Consider the following 27,835-nt stretch of genomic DNA (forward strand, 5'->3'; position numbering starts at 1 on the left):
AAGCGGACCCCACCCCAGCGCGGCGGCCGCCGCCGCCATCTGTCCCTCCCGCCCCCGCGGCGCGGGCGACGCCCCGCCGGGCCGGCCCCGCCCCGCCCCCTTCCGCTTTCCACTCAGGCCGCGGCGCGGGCACCCCGCCCTGGCGCGGGGAGGGTCCTGGGGCGCCGCGCCGCGCCGCCGGGCAGTCGGTGGTGAGGGCGGGTGGCAGCCGCAGCCGCAGCGCGGGGAGGAGAGGACCGAGACCGAGATCGAGACCCCCGGCCCCGGCCCCGCCCCGCCCCGCCGCGAGGCCTGCCGCCATCTTCCTCTCACGCCCCGCTGGTGACGGCGCGGACGGGCCGCCGAGCCCCCTCAGGTGAGTGTCGTGTCGGCGGGCGGGGGGGCCGCGCCGCGCCGCGCCGCGGAGGGGCCGGGAGCGGTCCGGCGGGGAGGGGCCGGGGTGGGCTGATGGCGCGGGGCGGCGGCGGGGCAGGGGCTGCGGCCCCTGCGCCCTGGGGTGGGCGCTGCCCGGCGGCCTCGCCGCCGCCGGCCCCGGGGCCGCCTTGGCGAGAGGCCGCCCCACCTCCGCGCCCCGTCGCCGGCGTGCGGGCACGGCCGTGCTGCGCGGGGCCCGCCGCCGCTTCCCCCGCCGGCGAGGAGCATCGGCCCGGCTGCCGGCGCGGCGGCGACGACGCGGGACCGCCGCCGTCCCTTTGTTGTGGCGTCCGCGGGCGGGCCGGGGCAGTCTGGCCGCGGTGGCCGGCGCGGTGCGTGCCCGGGCCCCGGCCCTGAGGCGGCGGGCGCGGGGCGTGCCCGGTCTCCGGGGCCGCTTCAAAGGAGCGTCGGCTCCTCTGCGGCCCTGTCTGCTGGTGGTGCCGCGTTGACACTCGAAAGGCTGATTCAGGCTCGGCGCTGTGCGATTCAGCGGTGCGGTTGTTTTGAACCCCTTTAGCGGCAGAGGTGGGTGTCGTGTGGAACCGCACGTGAAGCGGGGGGAGGAGGAATCCGGAGCAACTGAGGTTTTTCTAGTCAAAATGCGTTCATGTCTAGTCTCTGTGACTTGTTTGGGTTTTTTTTATTTTTCTTACATTCGGTTTTCACTCTCATATGGAATTATTGCATAAGTTAATGTCACCTTTTTGGCATTCATCATGCAGAATGCTCTGGGTAAAGGGTGTGCATGTTCTAGCAGAGATTGATGAATGCGAAGAGCTCTGCCGGTCACCTCTGAAGCATGGCGAGATAAGGATTACTGTGGTGGCTCTAAAGCTAACAGCTGATCTAAGCAGGGTATAAAAAAAAAAAAAAAAAAAAAAAAAACCATTACTAGAGGGCAAGCCAGCGAAAAAATCTGTGTGAGGAAGAAGAGGCTAGTATGTAAAGAGGGCACTTATTTGTTGGGTATCGGAGTAGAAAAATGTTTCAGTCGTAGAGTTCAGCTGTACAAAGTTTGGTGAAGGTTTTCTATGAAGGGCTTAATGTGTTCAGTATAGTTCATTCGAAATGAACTGTGCAATCTCTTAGGGTAAAATGGGCGTCAGTGAGTTGCACTAACTGTTGTGGGAATCAATTGTAATAAAAAAAAAATTGGCCTATAGACTTTTTCTGTAAATTCTTTTGATATAGAATAATTGGAAGATGATTGAGGGCAAATAAAAAAATGGAGCCACTAGGTACTGACCGGGTCCCAAGTCCCCCATGGCGTCTGTGTAGGCGGAACTCTGGAGTGGCCTCTTGGGCAGGCCCAGGAGTCATATGTACGTGACTGTGGAATGGATTAAAAGGTGAAATAACTTTATGCAAAACAGCCAGCTTTTAAAATATGTATTATTTCACATTTGTTTTTTCTGTGACATAGCTCACCAAGATGCTCAAGTTATGGATATGCATTGCAGCTGTCATTGAAGTCAGGGAGCCAAGACTTCCAACTAGGCATCACTTCTCCCTTTAAATGTGTCACTGCTCTCTCAGTATAATACTTAAGATTTGAATTATAATAATATTTCTTTCTTGTGTTAAGCAGTTAGAGATACTATTGGTGAGTGATCTATTTCAGATGATAAATAACAGAGGAATAATGCTTATTTTAGAATTTTACTACTTGTTTTCCAGAACATTAAACCTTACTTTAATTTTCTATATGTGAGTGCATATGCATTTAAGTTACCTCCCTTCAAAGAAATTTAAAGAGAAAGACTATTTAGACACTACTTTTAGACACTTCTAGTTTATAAACATTTTCCTGAAATTGTGTACTTATGCATAAATGCGTATATATATTTTGTTTTTTTAAAGAATTGTTTGATATGCTTATAACACCATGAGAGGATTTTTGCTGTTGGCATGTTCTTAGAACATGAGTAAGAAAGAACAAGGGTGAAACCTTTGGAAAACTTAGGAGTAGGTAGTCTATGTTCCAAACAGCCTGTTTAAAGGGCATCTTGTCCATTGAAGGTACAGAGAAAAGATGTGCCACGTTTGTGGCAAGAAGTTGGTTTTTTTCCTTGATGTAGGTTTATTAGGAGGAGAACAAATTTAAATACAGAACTAGGGGAAGATGGTAAGGGGGAGTGGACAGGAGGAAGAAGGAAGGAGGACAGGCGTGGAAGAGTGTTCTGAAAAGACTGGGTAAGACAAAAAGGTTGTGGCAAAAACCTGGTTGATAGAAGGCACCTGAAATGTTAAGCTCTAATACTCATTTACTTTCACTTATACCTCAAGCTAATGCTGTGCTTTAGTCATTCTTGAGTATTAGTGCTTGAGCTGATCAGATTGTGACGTTATGTGCCATATGTGCTGGCAGAAAGCAATATAGTGGGATGGACCAAAGACGCAGCTTGAGCTCTAATCTTGAGTTTCCCTGCTGGTTTTTGCTTTTTAATTATTATTATTTTTATTTATACGCATACACACACATATAGCACTGAATGTCAAAAAAACTGATGTATTTCACAGGGGGGTGATGTGTAAGCCTACGTATATTTATAATTTCATCATAGTGTTACAATGCTGCTTATTATTTTGACAGCATAATGCTTACAAGAGGAGTCTGAGCTCATCAGCCTAAAAGAAATCAGTTACATGAAAATCTTCTCCAGTAGGTTTACTGTTCTTTTCTAGCTATTTGTGTTGCTCTGACAGCAAATACACAGTAAACATGTTCATAATATGGTTAATGTATGAGCTTATCAGTGTACTTCAGCTCTTTTTCAGAAGTTCAGTATCCAAACTATGTTTGGATATTATATTTTTCTTAACAAGACTCCGAAGTGCTATTAGTAGTCCCATACCAAATATGGAGGGTGCCAATCATCCTTTTTCCTGATTTATATTGGCAATATAAATGAAGTAAATGAGGTTTTACTCTACATGGTTTTATGGGCATGGATGATGGTTGGACTCGATCTTGAAGGTCTTTTCCAACCTAAATGATTCTATGAAGTTAAATGTTAGAATTGGCAAAGGCTTTATGTTCAGCACAAACCTGTACTTTTAAAACTGCAATGGAAAATGGAAAACAACTTCTTGCAGATGCTAGATTTCGCTTAATATTGTTGTACTCTTAAGCAAAGTATTGAGTATTATGCACCTTTTTCCATCAATAGAATATATAAATAATTAATTTTAAGACAATCTTGAAGCTACATAGCGTGGCTTGCTGTTTAGACTTGAGTCCAGTAGATCCAGCTGAAAAGAAAGCTGGGCTTGGTGTTCCTTTCTTCAAAGGGAGTCTTAGTCTGATTTTTTTTCTAGTAGTTTTCTGACAGGGAGTCTCTATACAGCTTTGCCTAAGTTATACTTTGTCTTTTGGCAAGGAAGTGAATTTAATATATATATAAAAACCACAAGTGCCATAAAACATAATAAAAGAGAAATGCAAATGTGTTAGTTGAGGTTGGGAATTAAGATGTTAATACTAAACTGCTGTTTAAATTTGTGTTGATTTTTTTTTCCTTCAGTCTATAAGGGTAGGGTTGAATTTTCTCTGGGACCAAAATCCATATCCAGTTGCCAAAGGGGAAGCTGAAACAGTGATAAAATGTGAGGAGCAAGCATCTTTCTACAAGTTCTGGCTTTGGATTTGTGTGTCTATCTGCTTGCTTTCCTGCAGCAAAGCTTCCTGTAAGCCAGAATTTAATTTTTTCCCTTTGACTTTACTGGCTGACAGTGGGCGCATGGTCTCTGGGTGTGTCTTTCATGAGACCCATCAAAATACTTGGTGATTGGAGTCTTCTGTGACTACAATGAGAACTAAACCCAGCCATTTTTAAAAAGAAGTTAGGCCATTTCATCTGGCACAATGAGGTCTTTGCTGTTCCAAAATAAACTACGCTGCTATAATTGAATGCCTAGTCAAGTGCTCTGGCAAAAACTTACTTGGAAAGAAGTTGGCGTACAGCTGTGAGGAGGGTGGAAAAGTTGGGGATTTAGATCACGTAGTACAAAAACCCCACTTAGTAATGCCTAATTTTTTGTATCCAAGTTCATGAGCATTGGTTTATGATGATCAGTGAAAAGTTTCACTGGAGTATTTGTCTCTTCCCCTCTTCTCCCGTAAATTATTAATTTCTTGTTAATGCTTTGAGTGTGTTGTTTGGATTATTCAAGCTTATTATATCTGCTCTTTGATTTCTTATTACCAGCTTCTGTGCATCTTCCTTAATACAAGATAGATAACTAGCTTATGGACTCCAGTTTTGCAAGGCCAAGGTATCTGGAGGCTGCATCATCTCTTCAGCTTGTCTTGGGAGCTGCATTAGCTGCAGTTGATAGTCTTTCAACATCGGAGTTGCTAGATTTCTGCATAAGTAAATGGTTGTGTGAGGGAATTAAGAAGTATTTTTATTTCCCCTTTTAATTCAGAAGGAGGATCAGCTGGGGTATCTAAAACCTATTGCTGTGGACATCTTGCTCTGTATGGTCATCTTCCTTCATTTTTCTGATCACTGTTATTCCACTGTTTCTCCTTCTCCCTGGTGGTATTGCCTCCTGCTGATGGTTCATCACTGGTACTGGATTCTTCTCTGTTTTTCAGTGCACTCTCATAATGCATTTAAGTCAGGTTAAGACTTTGCTACTGCCAGCAAGCAAAGCTCTGCCAGTTCCTTGTGTCAGCATTAGTGCCCTTGTGTCCATGGAGTGAGAAAACTTTTAGCTTGTGAACTTGTGCCTGGATCAGGAGTGGTCTGGATAACCATATAGCTCCACTGTGGGTGCCATGAAGTGGCTGGGAACATGTGGCTGAGCGCAGAGGTGAGAAGAGGGACTGCCCCTTTCTGCAGTAACACAGGCTTAAATTTATTTTTTTTCTGATGTGAAATGGCACTCTTGTGGCCACTAGCTTTTTTTGAAGAGCTCCTGGTGAGGCAGTGCTACATGCCTTGGCTGTGTTACAGGGTTTCTCCCCACATCCCCAGACAGTTTTCAGCAGATCAACTTGGGAGCTACAGCTGTAAAGTCTTCTTAAGTTTTAAAAAAAGTAAGTTAAACAGTTTCTACTTTAAGTCAGACTTAAGGAACCATGCAAGACTTAGCCAGAAGCAGGATTTGTTTTAGGTTTCCAAGAGAAGTACACGCTACAACTCTCACATCCTTGAGGAGTTGTGTTGCAAAGGAGCTTGGACGTTGTATCCATGGGAGCTTTAAACAAGTTGACTGCTGGCAGTCAGGGCCTTGGCTTGTCACTGCCCCAGCTGCATCTTCCCACTTTTCCTTCCTGCTGACTGGAGAGCTCATTAGATTGTTGAGCCACTTCAACACGAGTTGGTGGAAAAGCTAACCAGATGACGAAAGTGAGGAGTGCTAAGGAAGGGCCAGGAACATGCAGCTGGAGGCAGGTGAGCAAATGTGACTCTGGGAGTCGGTGGTCAAACTGGCTTAGGCCACCTTGGGTTTGCAACTTGAGATTCTTCATAAAGCATGTAGACAGAAATAGGTGTCCTTATGAAGGATGAATGAAAACCCCTGGCTTAATTGTCAGACGCTACCTCAAAAATGGGGTAGCTGTGCTTTTTTTGTGTTAGAAACATTTAAGTTTATATGTAAGATCTCTCGGATATAGTAACTGGCTCATTTTTATGCTCTTCGAACTTCACTGCTTGCCTTTCAGAAAGGGAAATTGTAATGTTGCAGACTTGGTAAGCACAATATTTTCACACTGTGGGAGGATTGATTTCTTGGTAGATTTGTTTATCTGGGCCCCTATATATGCATAGGACAGAAATAAAAAAGATTAAGATGTATTTGTTAGGTCTTAATTGTGGTTTCATAATCAACTTCTTAAAATCAATTTCCTAATCTTGTCAATTTAATTTTTGTAATGCTACAATATTCTGTCCTATAAAACTATATTTTTTTTAGTAGCAAACATTTGTTAACCAAGCATAAAATAAGATATTAATCATAGCTAAAATTCTCTCTTCCCTTTTAGGCTGCCATCATGACGGCTGAAGAAACAGTGAATGTTAAAGAGGCTGAAATAATTAAACTAATACTAGATTTTCTGAACTCAAGGAAACTTCATATCAGCATGCTGGCACTTGAGAAAGAAAGTGGGGTCATTAATGGCTTGTTTTCAGATGACATGCTTTTTCTAAGGTAGGACTTCTTTCTCTGATGCTGAAATACCACATATATGAAAACAGAGTTGGACTGTGATTCAGTGGGCAGCCCCACACCACTAAACAGGAGGTCTTATGCCCTCATCTTACTCTGCCTCTTCCTGATTCCAATTCTGTGGTCCAGCCCTGCATTGTGTTCCAGCTCTGAAGTTAATGACATCCTTCTCTAAGCCACTTGAAGTAACTCACTAGGCATCATCAACATCAGTTGAATTAGGTTTTTTGTTTGCTTGTTCATTCATTTTAACTTGGTTATTTTTCTGGCACACTAATGAATTAAAGTTGGAAGGAGTCTTAACAAATGCCAGTGTCAGTGCAGGGTAAGTCAGGGAAAGCAATATCTGTTGGCATCAGTGATCTGTTATCATCGGCTTACCATATCACATGGAACTGAATGTGTAGTTTATTGACTTCTAAAATTTAAAAAAAATATGTTTTGACAGTATTTTGGTGTTATGATCTGGGATGAGTGGAGTGGTTTCCAAAGCTTTTTCCCCAAAAATATTGTCTGTGTTTCAAAATAATACCTAGATTTCTCTTAAATTTAATAATATGAAAGGGGTCTCTGCTGTCATCAAGGCATGAGAGTTGGTGTGATTTAGCATTCAGGATATTGCCTTCAAAATTATTAAAAGGAGTCACTGTAGATGCACACTAGTTTTTTAGCATTGCTGTTTTCTATTTCATGCCAAAGCTACATAACTTTGTAGAAGCATGAGAAATAATTTATTCAGCTGTTCTTAAAACATTAAAAAATATACTTTTATCACTGATCAAGCTTTCTCACCTGGCTTCCCTTTTGATTAAAATTATGGATATTGGAATGAAATGAAAGAAGAATTAGATAAAGATTGAAGTTATTAATCCTATTTGTTTGTTTCATTCTTGGCTTAGTTGGAGCATACCTCTAATGAGAAACTCACCTGTTCCTTGTAGGTCTGGGCCTTTTATAGAGTACTCTCTCTGTGATATGAGGGTCTGAAGGAGTTGAACTAATCAACCTGTGCAGTCTAGCCCACTGGTCTTGGAGTTGGAGCTCTTGTGCTGGCATAGTTCCTGGCAAGCAGTAGCTGTTCCCCTTATGTTCTTAACATGGGAGTTGTGTGTTTCCCCCCACCCCTTATAAAATAGGCCCAGCAGTTTTGATACAATTAAAATTAACTCATGTTTAAGTTTGCTTTCATTCTTCAGGATGTATTCATTGGATCAATATATTTGTTTGTACTCTTCAAGTAAGATTTTTTTAAAATAAGTATTACAGGTAAAGCAGAAGATACAGGACCATTTTGTCCTTTTTGATGTGCTTTTAAAAGTAATTAATATTTGTCCTTCCAGTATGCAGTTATTTTGCAAAATATTGAGAAAGGACTTGGACTTTGCTCTTATTACTAGTCACATCAGTCACTCATCTTGGCATCTGTGCAAAGCATTAACTTTTCAAAGCAGGTTGATCACCTGTGGTGTATTTAAATGACTTGTGTATTTAAATTAGCTGCTTAAAAAGAAGGATGTTCTTGTCTAGTGAAATTAAAGGAGTGACTCTTTCTTTCCCTAGGCAATTGATTCTTGATGGTCAGTGGGATGAGGTTCTTCAATTTATTCAGCCTCTTGAATGTATGGAAAAATTCGACAAGAAAAGGTAAAATAGAATGTATGTCAGAGCTCAATTTTTTTGAGTTGTGGAAAATACATAAGTACTGTGTATGACAGCAGCAGTGCTAAGTTTTTCACCTTAATTTTGGGGTGTTTTTCTAACCTGTATACAGTTCCTAGAGTGCATGCATGTGTTTTTTAACTTAAACTATGAAAAATATGTGCACACAATCTGTAACAAGTTTTTATTTGCTGTACACTTTAGGAATATGGTGCATGTTGTATTATCTTTTTATGGTTGGCTGCTCTGTCACATTTCTGTTCAAGAAATAAGTGTTTGTGACATTTTTTTTCTTATTAGCCTTCTAATATTTTTCATGCAATATTTTTGAAAGCAATAATTCAAAGAGACATTTCCTGTCAAAAAATAATTTTGTGGTTACCAATCTGTTAAAACTTGAGATCCGAGTTCCTTGTTATTGCAATTTCCTTGCCTAAATCAAAAATTGGCTGTAAAATACCCTACTTGTCTCTAAAAGAATGTTTAGCTACTGGGTCAAGATGTATAGTATTTCACTTCTCACCTGCAGATTTCGTTACATTATAATGAAGCAGAAGTTCTTGGAAGCCTTATGTGTAAACAATGCGATGTCAGCAGAAGATGAGCCTCAGCATGTAAGAATTGTCTCTGGTTTGGGAATTTTTTTGTTTTCAGGAAGCCTCTTGAGGTACTCTGATTAAAGGCAGAGTGGAAGCTCTCAGCAATGAATACACAAATTTTAGCCATTACCAAATGGTTTCATAAACAAAGGAAAAAATAATTGGTATCCTTTGGAAATGAATGTGGCTCCCAGGTCTCAAATAGAATTGTATGTACAAGGGTTGCTTGAATCTTAGCAGCATAGATCAGTGACCATATGCCATATTTGTGGTCCTGATCCTGAGATTTACTTTAGGCCATTATGCTAAGGCATGGGGCTCTTTTTTTCCAAAAGCATTGTGAAGCAAGCCTCAGAATCACAGAAATTTATTGTCATAATTGGGACCAGGTGACAGATTCTGATTTGACTTGATCTTAAAGTTTAATTTCTGTTGTTTTTAGAGAGAAAGGACACAGTTGTTTATTTGGAGGCAACAGGTGTGTTCAGAGGACTGACTGAGTTAAACGTGTAAACAGTAGGAGTTGTGAACTTAGGTTTTCAATATTGAAAGAGGCAGAAACTCAGATTGGCAAAGAAGGTGTACAGATTGTGAAATTAGAGTTTTTCATTTATGTTGATAGTACAGGAATATCAAATTTCTTAGACAAAAATGTTATGAAATTAAAAATTAAGAATGCCAATAGTTAAGACAATTGATTTTGTTTTCCAAACTGAATTGATTTTAATTTTCTGTCCTGTTACCCATACATTGTACTGCAGGGTCTTTTCTTGACAGTGTAGAGAAAGCTAAAAGTAAATGTCTTTTTAGTTGTAAAGGGAAGATGTACTACTATTCCTCTAATCGCTCAACCTGTATACTGTTACTAGATAGCTGTAGAGAAAAAAATAATCAGATTTATGTCTTTTTATTTTGAATGTTACCAAATATGTTGGCAAGTTGTGGATGAAAGGCTGCTGTATTAAGCAGATGCTAGGTAACATGGGTAAGTAGGGGTTTTGACTATTTTTTAAACCTTTGAAAGTAAAAATGCCAAGTTACATGTATTTAACATGGTTCTTGGCTTTTAGCTATCAACAAGCTTTGTGCTCAAGCCCTCTATTCATTTGGAGGTCTTCTGAGAACTTTTTTAACATTTTTGATTGAAAAATCTTAATATAAAAGCCAACTCAAAGTTGCTAGTCACTGGAAACTAGAGAAATCTACAAGCCTTTTATAAACTATGCCAATAGTTTTTCATAGAAATAAAAAAAAAAAAAAGGAAAGTCAGTCAGTTGGCTTTGAGAATGGAAGTAACCTCCTGTGCTACAGTAGAATTGAAGCTGTTTAGCTATAGAATTAAAATTTTAAGCCTATCAAACCTGCAGTGACACGAAAAAGTTCCACAGATAGGTAGAAAATGGGACTGGGATTTTAGGAAGTCAAAGCGTCCAGGAATTTGGCTCTGTTGCAACTACAACTGACTCTATATTGTGTGCTGGTTTAATTAAAATATAAACAGTAATAAAGGAATGATAGTGGAGAAATTCTGCTACTGCCTGTTCTTCTTCAACTAACTGTTTTATTGTGGAAACATACGTACTACAAACTACTCTGTTAATATTTCTGTAGCTGGAATTTACAATGCGAGAGGCTGTACAGTGCCTACATGCGTTGGAAGAATATTGTCCCTCTAAGGAAGACTATAGTAAACTCTGCTTGCTACTGACGCTGCCTCGCTTGACCAACCATGCAGAATTCAAGGACTGGAATCCCAGCACTGCACGAGTTCACTGCTTTGAAGAAGCCTGTGTCATGGTGGCAGAGTTTATTCCTGCGGATAGGAAACTGAGTGAGGCTGGCTTCAAAGCAAGTAACAATCGTTTATTTCAGCTTGTAATGAAGGGATTACTTTATGAATGTTGTGTGGAATTCTGTCAGAGTAAAGCAACAGGAGAAGAAATTACAGAAAGTGAAGTATTGCTGGGCATTGATCTCTTGTGTGGTAATGGGTGTGATGACTTGGACCTTAGCTTATTATCATGGCTGCAGAATCTGCCAGCTACTGTTTTTTCTTGTGCTTTTGAGCAAAAGATGCTTAATATTCATGTTGATAAACTTCTCAAGCCTACAAAAGCTGCATATGCTGATCTTTTGACACCACTTATCAGCAAACTTTCTCCTTATCCATCATCCCCAATGAGACGGCCTCAGTCAGCAGATGCTTACATGACCCGCTCCTTAAACCCTGCCTTAGATGGGCTGTCATGTGGATTAACAAATCATGATAAGCGAGTCACAGACCTTGGGACTAAAACTTCTCCTATGTCGCACTCCTTTGCTAATTTCCATTACCCAGGAGTACAGAATCTCAGCCGAAGTCTCATGCTTGAGAATACTGAGTGTCACAGCATTTTTGAAGAGTCACCTGAGCGGTAAGCACAACTGTCGCTTTATTTTTACCTTGGCTTACATTGCACTTTATATTACTGGGTTCTTACATGCATTGTAACTTTGAACTTAATTATGACATTGAAACATAATTGATTGTTTAAATTCTGTTGTAATAAAAACTATATACAAGGTGTTTTCTTCCTCATGCTTTTATGATCAAAGTAGATTTTCATATTTAGTCTTGAGCCTTACGGATTCAATCTGGACTTTCTTAAAGTTGAAATCCTAGCACAGAGCACAAGTATGCTCTGATAGAGTCTAGCTAAGATTTATGTTCAGTATTACTGAATTATTTCATTCCAGATAAATAAATGCAGACGGTGGAATAACTGTAACTCCATCTTCTTTCCCCATCCCATTATGTCTTCAAGTGTCTGTAAATTTTGGTCGTGTAAATGATTAAGTGTACATTGAAAATTTACATGTAGAAATAGTCCCAATGAAGTCAGTGGAAATGACTGTGTGCTGCCATTGTAGCATTCCTCTGTCACTTGAATTGTTACAATAGTAGTTCAGCTTAAATATTGACTTTCTGTTTTCCAAACCAAATCTGAATAAGGCAGCCAAATGTGTTATGGTTTTTATATTGGACTTGGAGATACTTGGGTTATGATAGCGGTGAATGCTATTAATAACCTCTTTTAATGCAATGTAGACTGCAAAACTGACTTCTCTCCTTCCTTAAGAACTAAAGCCTGTATCAAAACTTTGTGCTTTTTACCTTCTGAGAGAAGAGTCCTGGTGATTAGGAGAAATGCTACTTGTCAATTAAGAGCTTATCATGTTTTTGCTTGACCTTTATTTTGATCAGCAGTTCTGCCTCTTTCTAAATGTTATATACATGCTTCTCTAGAAAGCAGCTGCCAGTTTTTTGGGGTCTTAAAGAACCACATGGGTAACTAGCACTGCACTTGGGTGCACTGCCTATCAGGACACTTTTAGAGATGTGGTGGTCAATCTTGGCCGCAGTTGCTGACATGATCTATTAGTTTTGCCTTACAGCAATATTCTGTACCTTGTGTCAAAATAAAGAACAGTTTTAACTAAACTCATTAAAAAGGAAACGAACACCATCATACTGGTGTTAGTTCACCAATGATAATGGAAATTTTTACAGTAATGTATGTTTTAATACATTATCTTAATGCTTATCTTTAAAGGAGCTACTTTGTTTGGTTCTATATGATCCACTTTAAATCTCTGGTTTTACCAGCCTCTTAACAGCTGGAGTTTTTGTGGGTAGTGTAAGTCTTATGGAAGTTTCCTTTGTGTTACATGTTTTAAAAGTGTGCCTCCTGAAGATACTAATGAATTGCGAATCCTCTAATTTTACTGGTCTGTATGCACAAACTTCAACGTTTGTGTCTGTAGCTCAGGGTCTGCTTTTGAAAATGATTATTGAAAGCTTTTGGCTTCCCTTTTCAATATTAGTGTACTAGAATAATTCTGCACAAATAGAGTTACCTTGTGGGCTAAAAACAGTAAATTGCTGCAGTTCTTTATGCAGGCATTTTCATATGATGTGAAGTTTATCATCCTTAACATGTTTTTTCATTAATCAAAACATCTCTTGGAGGTTAGAATGAGGTTAAGGGCCCAGACCCATAGTTTTCAAGAAGGCATTACATTTTTAAGAAGAAAATCCAACTTCAGCTTAAGTGTCCAATTTAAATGGCAATATTTGCAAGGGTGGAACCTGGGAAGCTGAGCTTTATGTAAATCTGGCCCTTGTTTCCTTTTGCACATGACAAATACGCTATTTCTTTTATAAGTTGTATTCAGCAAACAATTACTTGTCTTTTAGTCAGCTAAGTTACTGTTGTTATTATACAGAGATACCCAGAAAGTTTAAAACAACTTCTCGAAGAGCTTTGCTTCAAGTCACTGAGTAAAGTGGTGTCGTGGTTTAACCCCAGACAGCAGCTAAGCACCACGCAGCCACTTCCTGACCACCCCATGCTCCCTCCAGTGGGATGGGGAGGAGAATCGGGGAACAAAGTAAAACTTGGGGACTGAGATAAGAACAGTTTAATAACTAAAATAAATAAAAAATACTGTAGCAATAATAATTATTGTAATGAAAATGAATATAACAAAGAGAGAGAAATTAGACCCAAGAAAAGACAAGTGATGCACAATGCAGTTGCTCACCACCTGCTGACCAATGCCTGAACAGCGATCGGCGTCTCCTGGCCTACTCCCCCCAGTTTATATACTGACCATGGCATCCTATGGTATGGAATATCCCTTTGCTTAGTTTGGGTCAGTTGTCCTGGCTGTGCTCCCTCCCAGCTGCTTCTGCACCTGCTTGCTGGCAAAGCATGGGAAACTGAAAAATCCTTAACTTGGGATAAGAGCTACTTAGCAACAACTAAAACAGTGTGTTATCAATGTTGTTCTTGCACTAGATCTACAGCACACTGTACCACTTACTAGGAAGAAAATTAACTCTTAGCTGAAACCAGGACAGGAGGACTTCAAGTTGACAAAACTGAAGATGGGAATCCAAGGCTTTTTAATGTGTTCTGCACACTTACTGATTGCTAAAGCATTCTGGAAAGAATTCCATGCAGAAATACTTATATAATACAAGAACAGCAAAACTGATATAAATGTTTTTCTAGGTAACACTTTCAGGAATGTTCAAGCTGATGGATGTTAAACGTAATTTAAACTAAGACCTTATAGAAGATATTAGTCACATAGAATATCTGATACATTCCATGCACATAATTGCTTTGAAGATAGGAGATTTTGAGTACCTTGTTAAAGGGTGTATAATTCAAGTGTAAGGGTAGAAAACATGAAATTTGGATATCCTGTGGTGATAAGGCTTTTTGAAAAATGTGGGAACAAAGCACACTGACTGCCTGTGCTTCTTATTTGTTAGGGGTTTTATTTGGTTTAATGTGATCCAGTGCAAGTGGCACTCTTTTTCCTAAGCAGTATCTTTAGTTTAATGTGACTGAAGTAGTTTGCACCTTGTGTTATCAGATTTTACTCTAGAATGTTATCTTTCTCTACTTACCAGGGGATTTTCTACTCTTATTTTTTTCTTAATTAAGCTTTTCTTCCTTTCCATGTTGCTGCAAGAAGTGATACTCCTGTGGAGCCACAGCATCCCATCAGCAGTGAGACTCTGTGCCAGAGTTCAGTCCCAGAAAATGAATCACTTAATGGAGCACAGAGTCAGGGATCAGCCAAACAAGAGAAAAATGAGGTAGTGATTGTTTAAAAATGAGGCCGTTTGAGCTGTGTTCTCATTGCTTCATAATGATTTGCCTTTGTGTTGAGAACTTCATGCGTGACAATGGGTTGCTTTGAATCTTGTTTTTACGATAGTGAAAATACCATATTGCATCTTGTGTGAGAAACTATTATTTTTCCACTGTATAAAGTTCTGCTGTCATTTGAGCCTGTAATGCAGCCGATGAGTGTGCCTTCTCACATCAGCAGTGTTGCTAGACTGTTGTGTATATCTTAATAAATAAAAAAATGCTTTGCAGTACTCAAAGTCAGTAATGTTAGATTAAACAATGCTTAAGAATCCTCTCAGTGTTTCAGCGAGGAATCTGGCATGTAGCCTGCAATTGTTGGTGTTAACACCAAGTTTCATAGGTCTAGAACACAAATTAAAATTGCATAATTCCCTAGTAAATGTATCGTTATTCAGAATCCAATAGCATAACCTTTTTATTGGATTTATCTTTGAAGGCTTGTGCCTTGACTATCCTTTTTTTCCTTTTTTCTCCTTAACAGCACTATAGAGAAAGTGAAATAATAGTTCAGTAGGAAACAATGAAAACAGTTACCTATTCTAATCTTTTTCCACAGTTTTAAGTATCTGTCTCTTAATTCAGTAATTATGGATAACATTGAGTATCCAGACTGCTTTGTTTGCAGACTCCAGTTTGATTTTCTTATGCAAACTTTGTCTTGGCTTATGACATCTATACAGTACTGCTAACCAGTCTAGTCTTGACAGGGCTATAATCTTGTAGACTCTGGATATCTAAGTGAGGCAACGGGGCCTATTGGAGGATTAACAAAGTCCTCCAAAGTTGAGGACTCCACTCCCCTCAAGGACTTTGCTGAGTAGCTTCTCTGCTGCAACAGTGTTTTGTATGCACATTGGGAATAAGGGGAGGGAGGAAAGAGCTTAGCTGGACATGTGACAGAGCAAGCTTTAAAGGGCAAAAAAATGGATGCAGAATTTGTAGGAGAGAATGAAGACAGGAGATGCTGTGCTGTAGGTGAAGATGTTGGCCAGACTATTATACACAAGTAGAAAAGAATGTGGTACCCAGTCCAATTTCACCTGTTTTGTTTTCCAAATCATAGTGTATACCTGTGCGAGTAAGAAATTCATTTAAGTTTATTTTCATAGCTTTATTTTTGCATTGTTCCTGGAGGAATTGAGTTAGGAGCCAGAGTTTATAGAATAGAGCATCTGGGCAACATATTTTAGGTTTAGGTGTTAGTTTGGGTAGTAGTGACACAGAATCCAAAGGCTTAAAGTATTGAATCCGGTTGCAACAAACAAGTATCAGTCATAGAAAGAAATATAGACAAGAATATACCTGTTGCTTAGGATTATAACCCAGTGACTGAGGTTCATGTATTTGAAATACAGAGAATGAATGTGTTCTAGACTTCTGAGGATAACTTTGGAGTTTCTAAATTACAAGTATACATCTCAGGAAACCTAAGGCGGTAAACTTTTTACAAATACAATAATACTAGGAAATCCATTATAAACCAAAAAATTACTGTGTCGGAGAACACAAAACCATAATGTAAGTATTTTTATTTAGAAGAAATGTAAAGGCTCATAGTTGCAAAGAAAGATCCTCTGCATGAATTGTCTGAACTAGTGCAAAGTTATCAGGATGTCCTTATGCAGCTTAGAATCACTAGATGACAAAGATGTCACTTTCAGGGGTGGGGGGGGAACAACAACACATCAGCATTCTTTTCTTTTACTACTTTTTTTTTCCTACTAGTTGGTAAATAGGCAGTTAAGATTTTTTTCTTTAGAAAATGAATGGCACTTCAGTGTTGATATTTTGTCCTTGGACTAAAGTGCTTTTGGTTTTTTGTAGGGTATTTTTGTTTGTTCATTTTTAACTTGTTCATCAACTATTTTATTATGGTAGCATTTGGAACTAGTGGCACAGAGAAAGTGAGGATTGGGGAACGTAAAAAGCAATAGGTCCTGGGGAGCTGGCAGTGTGGGAATCTAAAGATAGTATGTAAAAGGGAAGAGACAATGAGAAAGGAAGCTCAAGTATTTGTGTTTGGTCCAGAAAGTAAGGAGTTTTTAAAGTTAGAACAAGGTACCAATTTCATTGGATAGACCACTTTGAGGTTGCCTACTGGGAGAGGTAAATTGGCTCTGCAGACTGACAGTAGGGAGATGTCAACATGGCAGAAAATACTAAATTTGTAGTTAAATGTGACTTAGAACTTGGAATGTAGCTTACATTGTTTGAGGATTTTTATTTGCAATTTCCAATCACCTCTTTGTTTTCATCTTATGTAAAACTTGGGAAACTTTGTAGGAAAGAGGAGTCTCCTGAAATATGGCGGAACTACTTCAACAGTGTATAGCACAGGCTGGCAGTGGTTTACTTTTTTAATATGTAAATTGTATCTGGTTTTAAGGAAGAATGAAAGCATTCCTCCTCAGAGGAGAGCCTGCCTTTTGATGCCTATATTGAAATAACAAACCAGAAAGTGAATATGTAGGTTAAATACTGCAATTAACTATTTAACTTTTATCAGTAATTCTCATTTCTTTTTAGCTTCGTGATTCAACAGAGCAGTTTCAGGAATATTACAGACAAAGACTACGTTACCAGCAGCACTTAGAACAGAAAGAGCAACAAAGACAGTTGTACCAGCAAATGTTGTTGGAAGGAGGTGTGAATCAAGAAGATGGAGCTGACCAGCAACAGAATCTTACTGAACAGTTTCTTAACAGGTTGGGGGGGTTTGCTGATTCTCCCTCCACCCACTCCTATCTTTCCTCAAGTTCTCATAATAACCTGGTTTGGTGATCTTTTATTTTCTTGTCATTTGTTGTTAGATCTATCCAGAAATTAGGAGAATTAAATATAGGTATGGACAGTCTTGGAAATGATGTACAAACGCTTAGCCAGCAATGTAATGGAAGCAAAGGGAACGCATCTACCAATCCAGCAAGTAACTTTACATCACCACCTTCAGATGCTAGCCAGAGGATAACAACTGATAGCCAAAATGTTAATACAAGCACTCCTCGAAAGCTTGGATCAGCTAATCAGATACCCTTTCCTGAAGAGTCACCTGTACAGGGAAATCAAATGTAAGTTATTTGAGGCTGTTCAGGAGTGGAAATATCCTTCTGTTAGCACAGTGGGAGTAGCTGTTTGTATTTATTTTTAGTTATCAAATGAATTTGTCATTGAATAGGGGTATGTAGCTCATGATCAGTGTTTTCTATATATTTTATAGGGGTTATAAATTTTTTTTGACAGCACACTTGGTTATTTGTTGTGGTTTACATTTTATGTTTATTTTTAATTTCAGACTTTTTATTCCATGTTACATGTATAGTTCTTGTTTATTTTGTGTTCTACCAAGTTTCTGAAAGCTTTTTTATGAAATACAAACTAGATGGAGATAGAGGCAGGGCAGAGTGGGAACTAGATTTCTTCTGTTATCTAAAGGTAGTGCTGACCTGAAAGCAACAACCATTTTTCCACATTATTTGTGTAGATTTGTGTATACGTACGTATGTTATGGAATGAAAACAAATATTTTTAACTTGCATTCGCTTGTTCAATGCCTGCAGTTGCAAAACCAGCAACCCCATGTAAAAATAATAGTTTAATGATAAAAGAATCAGACATGCATAACACTTGTCTGCACAAATTAGTCAGTTCTGGGAAGGACTGACGCTGTAACTTTAGTCCAAAAAATACTTAGAAACAAATCTGTTCCTGATCTTGGTTGTCTTTTTTATTCTGTCTTGTGAATTTAAACTCTTCACCGAATCAAAACAGTGTATCAGAACATGCTGTCACTCAGCCACAGTTGGAAGACTCTTCAGGGAATTTAAGTAGGACAAGAGGTGATGAGGTGAGTTTTATTATTGTCCTTCACAATTTGTGTTTTAACAGCATTTGCTATTTAATCCTGAGTATGTGACAATCTGTCATTGTTAATAGATATTGAGAATGAACTTTTCAGTACCTACAGAATAGAATCACAGAACTACAGAGATTGGAAGGGACATTTGGAATGTGAGTCCAAACACACTGCTCAAAGAAGGGTCAACAAGAGTGGGTTGGTTGGGGCTGGGTCCAGTTGGGGTTTGAGTACTTTCAAGGATGGACACATGCACACACCTTTCAGATCTCAAGGCCATTCAGATCTCAAGACCAAACAGTCGCAGCTCTCTTCTCTTTATACAACAGAGGTTCCAATGGGATGTCTTCGACAGCCATTGTTTTGTGTTTTCAGGCTGAAACTTTGATTGTTGAACTCCAGTCAGTATGGCCTGACTTTAGGGAAATGACTTTGCAAGAAGTACATGCCAAAGTTTCTGCATCAGATAAATAAAAAATAAAATTTTAGAAAGGTGGTGATGAAGTTGTCAGGAGGATGGTGTAATAAAGCTTAGCATAGTTTAGTGATAACTTTGTGTTATCTACAGGGTGAAAAGCTGATTCTTATGTTTAGTATTATATTTGTTTAATAAACTGTTTTTATGACTTGGACTGTTTTCAGTAAAAAAGCAGCTTTGTTCCCCTTGCAAGTTTCATACACATCAAATGTGTTTACACAGAAATAAACTGTAATATCATGCTTCTAAGATGGGCTGTTTAGAAGAAGAAAAGTTGTTGGAAGCTTGGAGGGAGAATGAGAAATGGTAATCTAATGTTAGCTGTAAAAGTGAGTCGAGAAGAACTTTTTGAAGTATGCTATTCCTTGACCTGGAGTAGACATTGTTTTACAATGTAACTTCAATAGTTTAGCCTGGTGCTGCTACTTATTAATACTTTAGTACAATAGTTCTACATTATTTTGTAAGACAGTCACATCCACTTCTAAATGTCCAGTTTTATGCTGAAGAACTTAATTTGACTGTTATACTTCTACACAGGATGACAAATCAAAAAAGCAGTTCATTTGTATTAATACTCTAGAAGATACACAAGCTGTCAGAGCTGTAGCGTTTCATCCCAGTGGGAGTTTATATGCTGTTGGCTCCAACTCTAAAACTTTGAGAGTTTGTGCCTATCCAGAAGTAATTGACCCAAGGTAAGAAGGCTTGTATAAGCATGTCTTTTTCTATATCATAGCACTTATTCCTCCTCTAGCTACTGATACCTGTACATTTCATACCTTTATTTTGTTGTCATAAGCAGTGCAATGCTCTCCTTAGAAACCTGAACTGCTGAACAAAAATAAGAAGGTCTCCTGAAGAATTTGTGTATTTGTGAGCTACTTTTTTGCTCTCTTCCTTTACTGGCAAGATACATTGCCACAATAGCACACCTTTCCTTACAAAAGTGTTATTTTTGTCTGAGCAGGCAGGCTTTTCTGTGTTTACTGCGATTGCTTCTGGTTTTGATATTCCAGCTGTAAAAGTGGGAGAAAGCATGTGTCAGTCCCCAGGCCAGCACAAGTTGGGAATCATGAGATGCAGGTTCTGGCAGGAGGACAGACTTAACAGTAGAGAAAGCAGTATCTTCTTCAACTTTTACAGCAAAATTTGTCAGAGCGTGTCTGCTGGCCTGTTGTTACTGTAAGGACTGTTTTCCTGATACTTTGGTTCCTTGACAGGAGAAGTGCTATTTGTAGTTTACTGTGCACCTAGTCTTTTCTGTTTTCTTTTCACCCTCTTTTTTTGATACGAGGGGGAAAAATATTTTTTCACCTGGAAATAAATATTGCCATGTCAATAACAATCTCCTTGCCTCTGCTCCAGACACGTTATTTTCTTGGAGTAAGAGCAAGCGGAGGCATCTAAAACTTCATAATTTCAGGAGTTGTAAGTATGCACAGTGACTTTATCTGTGACACCTACCCAGTTTAGGACTCTTGTTCAGGCTCCCAAAGCATTCAAAAAGTAATCTGATTTTTTTTTTTCACCTCCATAAATATCATCAGTAAGGTAGCCTTTGAAGTTTAATTCCAAAATATTTATTGGTAATACATGAAACAAAAAAAAATAGTGGATTTCTCTGATACCCAATGCAAGCTGACTTGCTGGGCTTCAAGCCCAGACAACCTCCTCTTGACTGGTAAACGGTGCAGAACATTTTCAGTGGAGTGGATGCTTCTTTATTGACAAACCATGATGTGCTCTCACACAGCTTGTTATTCTAACCATTGGGAAAGGCTAGAGTGACTCTGTAGACTTAGTCTCTAGTTACAGTGCACGATCTGATGTGACAAGTGACATTGTGCATCTGGATATAAAAGGTATACTGAGATTTCCTTAATTCCGAACTCGTACTTTTTCCTCTTATGTTTTTTTTTCCACTATGCTTACATGCCAAAAACATTTCATCATGGGATTTTACAAGTCAGCAGAGAGATTACGTTATCTTAAAGATATTCTAATCTTTGTAACAACCTAAGTCTAGACACTTATTCAAAATTTTTCATGTTTTTTTCAAAAAGTTGTAATGGTGTAGAATATCTGGTAAATAGCAGTTGTTTAATTGTACATCAAAGTTTTCCTGAGACTTTTTTAAAATTGTCCTTCAAACTGATGTATGATTCAGGACAGGTTGGTTTTGGTGGTATGGTTTGGGGGTTTGGGGTGGGTTTTTTTTCCTTTCTCTGAAGGTATAATAGTAGTGTGCTTTTTTCACATGTTTGAGATTAAACACTGATAGATACACATTACAGTTCTGCAGATGTTGCTCAAATAATCACAGTGCTTCCATGCAGTTGACTAGAAGCGTGTGGCCTCTGTGCTGGGCAGGTGCTGCCATGTCCTGACAAAGTCAGTGATTCTCAGCTGCTTCCACCTCTTAACAAATGTTGTGAATCCAAACTCTGAGTCCAATATAAGGTATTAGGCCATTTAGGAAGCTCCGTAGTGTGTGTTGAATGGTGATCCTGATTTAGCCTAATCTGTCATGGATTTCCTCTCTGGCAACAAAGTAAAATCAGCTTCCATGTAGACTTATTATAGTGTTCTTTACTAAAGCCAAGTTTATCTCAAAAGTTTTAAACAGACTTAGATTACGGTCTTCTGGGTTTTTTTCTCTGCCTCTTTTGTTCCAGTATTTATAGTATGGTTTCTGAATTTTTTAATAGCTATTTAATTTGTTGAATGTCTGTTGTTGATGTTACTGGAGTGAATGTTGGTGGAGTTGGATACAGTGGTACTTTATCTTAAGCACTTGACTACTTCCTGCTGTGGGAACAGAGAAATAATGTAGGAAGTTAATCAATTGAAGTAAAGGAAATGTGTGTCAGTGGGACTGTTCTTTTTATTTCAGCCATGTGTAAAGCTGATCTGGTTTCAGAACTAAGAATGCATCATGCAGATTCCTGCATTAACATGTAACAGTGAATGTGTCTTTCTTGCAGACTGCTGTATTAGATTTTCTAGTACATGAGTAAGGCTTTGAGAGTCACTTTATTCAACAAAGCTCATAATGATAAACATTTATGAGTTTCTTCTTTTGGTACGTGTTTTTTTGTTAATTATTTTTATTTAATGGCCAAAGAGGAGACAGTACTTGACCTAGGGCAGCATTTTGCTGTATCTTCCCAAGGTTAACACTGAAGCTTTTTTCTTGATCCTTTAACCACTTTAAGTGCTTGATGAGTCCCACTCATTCTGACAGCAAGGATGGCATAGACAACAACTTTTTGGATAAAACAGGCCTGTTTTTATTGTTACAGTACTACTAGGCACAACAACAGCCCCAAACACAAGTATGCGGAGCCCGGTCATATAATTATCTTGTCATACCAAACACAATCCCCAGTGAAGGATTATGTCTGGTGGGTGGGCAAGTAGAAGAGAAACACACCTTTCTGGATGCATACATGGAGGTTACACAGGCTTCTGCTTTCTTTTAGGAATCTGGATTTTCCAATCTGCAGACTGGTAGTTTAGTCCCAGACCCAGCCTTAAGCCATACCAGCTGCATTGGGTCCTACCATACATAGATACCGTGTGCCTTATGAGCTTTCTTGGCCTACTGTTGCTTAATCGAACTCCAGCATGTGCAAAAGTGGCCACAGGATCAAGACGAAGTATGAAGGATGTAGAGAAAAATCTCACCAATGTAGGACTCTGGGGATAAGGTTTCATTGTACATAGCTAGTAACTACTGTATTTTATCTGTGTCAACCCTTTATAAATGAAGGGACTGTGCAAGTTCTTTTTGCATGTCCAATCACAAATACAATGGGAGAGAATGGGATGGAGAAGATACTTTTGTTTTGTCTTAGATTACATGTATATGTTTCAATGCAGTCATATGTATTTCATGTTACCTAAAATAATAGAAAAAACAGCATTTTCATTTTAGAATACATTTCCTTTTATTTGTAAGGAAAATAATTAGATATCTTTTTTTTTTTTTTTTTTTCCCCCCCCCCCAGTGCTTACAATGCTCCTAAACAACCTGTAGTTCGCTTCAAAAGGAACAAGCATCATAAAGGATCAATCTACTGTGTAGCCTGGAGTCCCTGTGGACAGCTGTTAGCTACCGGTTCTAATGATAAATATGTGAAAGTACTGCCTTTTAATGCAGAAACTTGTAATGCAACAGGTAGCATGTCTGTGTGTATTTACTTTAAAGAATTAATTTTCAATTATTTGTCCAATATTTGGCAAAACCATTCATGTTACATTGATAAAGTAGTTAATAGGTTTTGGTATTTTTATTCTAATACTTTAACTTAGTCTCTTTTCCCTTTTACTCTCACTGTAATCAGTATAACAAAGAGCCACTGGGGGGTTGGGGATTATCTTTTGGGTTCTGTTTGGTTTGGGGTTTTTGTTTGTTTGTATTTTAGGTTTTGTTTTGCAAGACTCTATATTGTGCTGTCTTCTGGTAGACTTACCCCCCTGCCCCAGATATGGTAAAACAACCAGATGTTCCTACCCAACTCTAGTTCTTGATTGTCAGTAGGAATTTATTTCCAGTTCCCCTTTTTCTTGCCTAGTTCTGTCATCTTCCCTATCTTAGAAGTCTAAGGCTTTGCTCCCAGCAAATATTATTTTCCATGCCCAGCCCTCCTAATCAATACACTGAATGTAGCTTTTATCTTTTCTGTTTTGAACTTAAGCTACCTTGTCCTGCGTGGTTCAGTGTTCTCAATGAACCTTCCCTCCTGGCAGAGAAAGCCTCTTCAGTTTACCATAGTTTACAAAAAGAAATAGTGTACTCTATAAAACTTGGCTGGACTTGGCTGTGGAGATGGTCTCTCTACATTCTGCAAACCTTTAGAAACTGCAGGAAGCTCAAGCAACACTCAAAAATAAGATTCTTAGAGAATTTTATTTGAATTCTAGTAACTGAAATAGTGTGTTCTATGGAAAGTGCACAACAATGTTTATACTTGGTAGTGTACCCACCCTTGCCTGAAATATTCTGCATTATCACTGTAGCTGCTTTAAAGATTGCAGCACTAACAGTAATAAAGCATGCCTCATTTTGTTCCTTGATTTTTTTTAATTACTTTAGGACCAGATTTGGAGTTCAGCATGCATGATGGAACAATCAGAGACCTTGCTTTTATGGAAGGCCCAGAAAGCGGTGGTGCTATTTTAATAAGTGCTGGAGCAGGGGACTGTAATATTTATACAACAGACTGTCAGCGAGGACAAGGCCTGCATGCTCTAAGTGGTCACACTGGTATGTATGTTGTTGCTTCTCTTGTGCACTTTTTAAGTCTGTGTTATATTGTAATGAAGTTGTGGGTTGGGGTTTTTTTTAAACGTCTTTGTTTTTTTTCTTTCTAGCAAGACTTTTTTTTTTTCTCTAGATTGCTTTTTGAGGTATTTGGGGGGGAGGTGGGGAGTGTTGTTTTTAAATATGTTGGCTCTTCATTTAATGGAGAGAGTGCACGCTTCGTTCCCGAGAAGAGGCAAAGCTGGGTATTGCCAGACACTGTTGGCATTTTAGATCATGCAGCGTGCAGGTTTTCCATAGGACTGTTAAATCTCTGAGTGCAAAAATATAATCAGAATTGTAATATTTCATTATTTGATTAATGATGTTCAATCAAATAAAGAAGTTGTCTTGTTCACAGGTCATATTTTAGCACTTTATACATGGAGTGGCTGGATGATTGCATCTGGATCCCAAGATAAGACTGTAAGATTCTGGGATCTGAGAGTGCCAAGCTGTGTTCGTGTTGTAGGAACAACGTTTCATGGAACAGGTAAGACTAGCTATTGTGCTTCTAATCGTTCTTGCATAAAAATATATTTTAAAGGTGTCTAAGTAGTATAGAGTGAACGCGAGGGGTTTTTGCATCACAGAATGGAGGCTTGGCTTTAGAAGAAAGCTGTGAAGGATATCTTTACCTTTGTGTTTTGTTTGGGGTTTCTTTTTTAAAGTAACATTTCCTTTCGAAAGTTGGCTAGTTTTTTGCCTTGTGACTTTCAAATAGACACTTCCAAGTACATTAAAATAAACAAGATGAAAGATAACTGTTTCAGAATCAAAGAAAAGGGTGGGAAGGAGCAGCCATTTTTGCAAGTTGTCAACATACTCTATAGAAATCTGCAAAAGGATTCTTAAGAACCACTTGGGTTCAGATTTGTTTCTTGAAACTTTTTGGGGGGGGTGCAATAAATTAGAACTGAGAGGGAGGAACTCCTTGTGTTATTCTGCATTATTTCATTAAGAGTGACTTTCTTTCCTGTAATGAAAACGATACTTTTTCTCATGCAGCTTTAATAGTGGCTTTGCTACCATTCAAGTGTGACCTATGCTTCAGAGTTTTAAGTGCTAGAACGTAAAAAAATTTCTCAGTTTAAGATAACAGTAGCTAGGTACGTTTACCTTAAATCTAAGGCCAACATTCAGTGTTCTTATACAATGTATATTTTTGGGGTGTTTTTTTTTTGTTTTTTTTTTTTAAAGTTGGCTATTTGCACAAACCTATGTAAGTATTATGTGTGTTTGCTGGGGTTTTTTTTTCTCCTGTAGGAAGTGCTGTAGCCTCAGTAGCTGTTGATCCCAGTGGTCGTCTCCTGGCTACAGGACAAGAGGACTCTAGCTGTATGTTGTACGATATTCGAGGAGGACGAATGGTGCAGAGCTATCATCCTCATTCCAGTGATGTTCGTTCTGTTCGCTTCTCTCCAGGGGCACACTACTTGCTCACAGGATCATATGATATGAAAATAAAGGTGACAGACTTGCAAGGTAACATACTGCAAAGGATACTAGGTTAATTTTCAATTTGGTACTACTTAATGTTGAAAGTTGTCAGAGAGCTTGGTTCAAGGATCATGTTTTAGTTGAAGAGGGGAAGAAAATAGTAGAGCTTTGAAGGGTTTGAAATGTATATAAATGTGATTGTGTCTGTTCACAATTGGCTAGTGTTGCTAAGAATGTAGGTTGTCAACTAAATCTTGTTTTAAGGGAGGGTCTGATTACGATAAAAGAACCAATTAACACTTGCCTGATGAGATGGCCATTGCTTTCAGGCAGCATTCATAAAATTGACCTTTTTTTTTTAAAAAAAAAAAAGTAGTATAATAATAATGCTTATTTTTATTGGGGAGAGTTAGGAAGAGAGAAGACACCAGGTATATCTGATCGACTTGATTTTCTTGGACCATTAAATCTTAATCACATAGTGTAAAAACTGTGAATACCTGTATTTTAAAGTTGTACTGTGTCCAGTAATGCCTAAAAACCAAAATATGGGGCCTTGTGTTATGCTCTGTGTGTGTGTGTGTGAGAGAGAGGGGTCAAGTATGCTTCATAAGGTGAAATACACATGTAAGCTTCACTAAACAAACAAACAAAAAAAACCCACCCCCAAAAAACAGAGCTGGGATTCATGAAATGACTAATGATTTCTGTTCCTCTGCCATAGGGGACCTCACGAAGCAGCTTCCTCTTATGGTGGTGGGAGAGCACAAGGACAAAGTTATTCAGTGCAGATGGCATACACAAGATCTTTCCTTCTTGTCATCTTCTGCAGACAGAACTGTAACCCTTTGGACTTACAATGGCTAGAGTGCAAACAAAGGCAACCTATGCAGCTAAAGCACAGAGACCTGAGACTACAGAACTGTAAAAACAAAGTAATAATAACTAGACATGGAGAGAGCAGCAGTTGAGCAGGAGAGTGTCTTATCCAAGAGGAGGGGCACTTGTCACAGATTCTTCTGGTCTCTAGGAGGTCTTGGTGTTGTTAGTATATTCTTTTGCAGTGCTTTCAGTCTTCCACGTGAACTCATGCTGCTGTGACCTATTGTAGTCTTGTTGCCAAAGTCTATGAGGAGAAATCTTAAGTTGTTGATGTGCACTCAAAGTAACATGAATGATGTGTTTACAGTTTGGTATTAATTGCATTCCTTGGTCTTTGCCTCAATGAGAATTTTATATAGCAACTTAAGTTGAACAACACATTAATCAAGTCTGTATGTAACTAGTTCCACACACATGTAAAAGATAAATTACTTCCACTGTTTTTTTCAGACCTATTATTCATCACTTCTCAACAAGAGGGCAAACTTTATAACATCTCCACAATTTCCACTTTTTTAGTAATAAATTCTGAACTTTAAAGATGACTAGGCAGTTAACTGCATCTTGATTATGTATGGTCCATTATATAGTGTGGGTTTTTTGGTTGTTTTTTTTTTTTTTTTTTTTTTTCATTTAAACTGGGGAAAATGTTGCTGGTTTTACATGATGTTGTTTTGAACAAGCTAATGTTGGGGGGGGGGTGTAAAATATTGGGGGTTTGGTTGGTTGGGGTTTTTTTTCTGTAGAAACATAGTATTTTATGTTTTTGAATGCAACAGAATACCTCTGTGTAAAATATACTGTAGAAGAGAGGATTGGCAGCAGTTGTCACAGTGAGCTTAATGGCTATCAGTTTTTCAAGTAAAAAGGATACCATTAATGCTATAATAGAAACCAGCATGGCTTAAAATGCTATGTCTGCATGATAATTTAAGAACTGTTTAAATTCCCAGTTCAGAAGCTTATGTGAATTTTATTTCTTGCACTGTTTATGTATGGGAAATTGCAGTTTTATTTCTACAAAACTTTAGATTCTAATGTTTATGTATTGTTATATTTTCATATTGTACAGTTCCTTTTACTTTTGAAAATATAAACCTTAAACAGTAGGTTATTTATTTATTTGAACTGCAGTTAAGTTTTGGATTCTTTTGGTTACTAAATTATATGTGCACTGTAGCAAGCATTTTTAACTATTGTCTAAAAGTGGAAAGGTAACTATAGAAGTGTATCTGTGCTATAATCTCAATAAAGACCTCCAACACCTGCAGCTGGCTTATCTGTTATTTTGGATTCTTGGTTTATTAATTC

General features: G+C 38.7%; 1 protein-coding gene across 4 annotated transcripts; it reads left to right on the forward strand.

The window, feature by feature from the left end:
• Positions 1–27,781, forward strand: WDR47 (WD repeat domain 47). 4 transcript variants are annotated; one of them, XM_049807125.1, is made up of 16 exons: positions 1–355; positions 5,015–5,232; positions 6,410–6,576; positions 8,155–8,238; positions 8,783–8,867; positions 10,464–11,266; positions 14,379–14,505; positions 17,090–17,268; positions 17,374–17,631; positions 18,332–18,407; positions 19,435–19,592; positions 22,908–23,077; positions 23,996–24,166; positions 24,564–24,695; positions 25,628–25,687; positions 26,367–27,781. In XM_049807125.1, exons 2-16 carry the CDS (start codon positions 5,215–5,217, stop codon positions 26,507–26,509), a joined length of 2,631 nt encoding a protein of 876 aa, XP_049663082.1. In that variant the 5' UTR covers positions 1–355; positions 5,015–5,214; the 3' UTR covers positions 26,510–27,781. The 4 variants fall into 4 exon arrangements, with proteins under 4 accessions (XP_049663082.1, XP_049663078.1, XP_049663079.1 ...); XM_049807121.1 differs by having other exon boundaries at positions 6–355; positions 25,469–25,687; XM_049807122.1 differs by having other exon boundaries at positions 6–355; positions 14,382–14,505; positions 25,469–25,687.
• Positions 27,782–27,835: the final 54 nt, after the last annotated feature.

This window comes from Accipiter gentilis, chromosome 8 (assembly GCF_929443795.1).
Source record: "Accipiter gentilis chromosome 8, bAccGen1.1, whole genome shotgun sequence".
NCBI lineage: Eukaryota > Metazoa > Chordata > Aves > Accipitriformes > Accipitridae > Astur > Astur gentilis.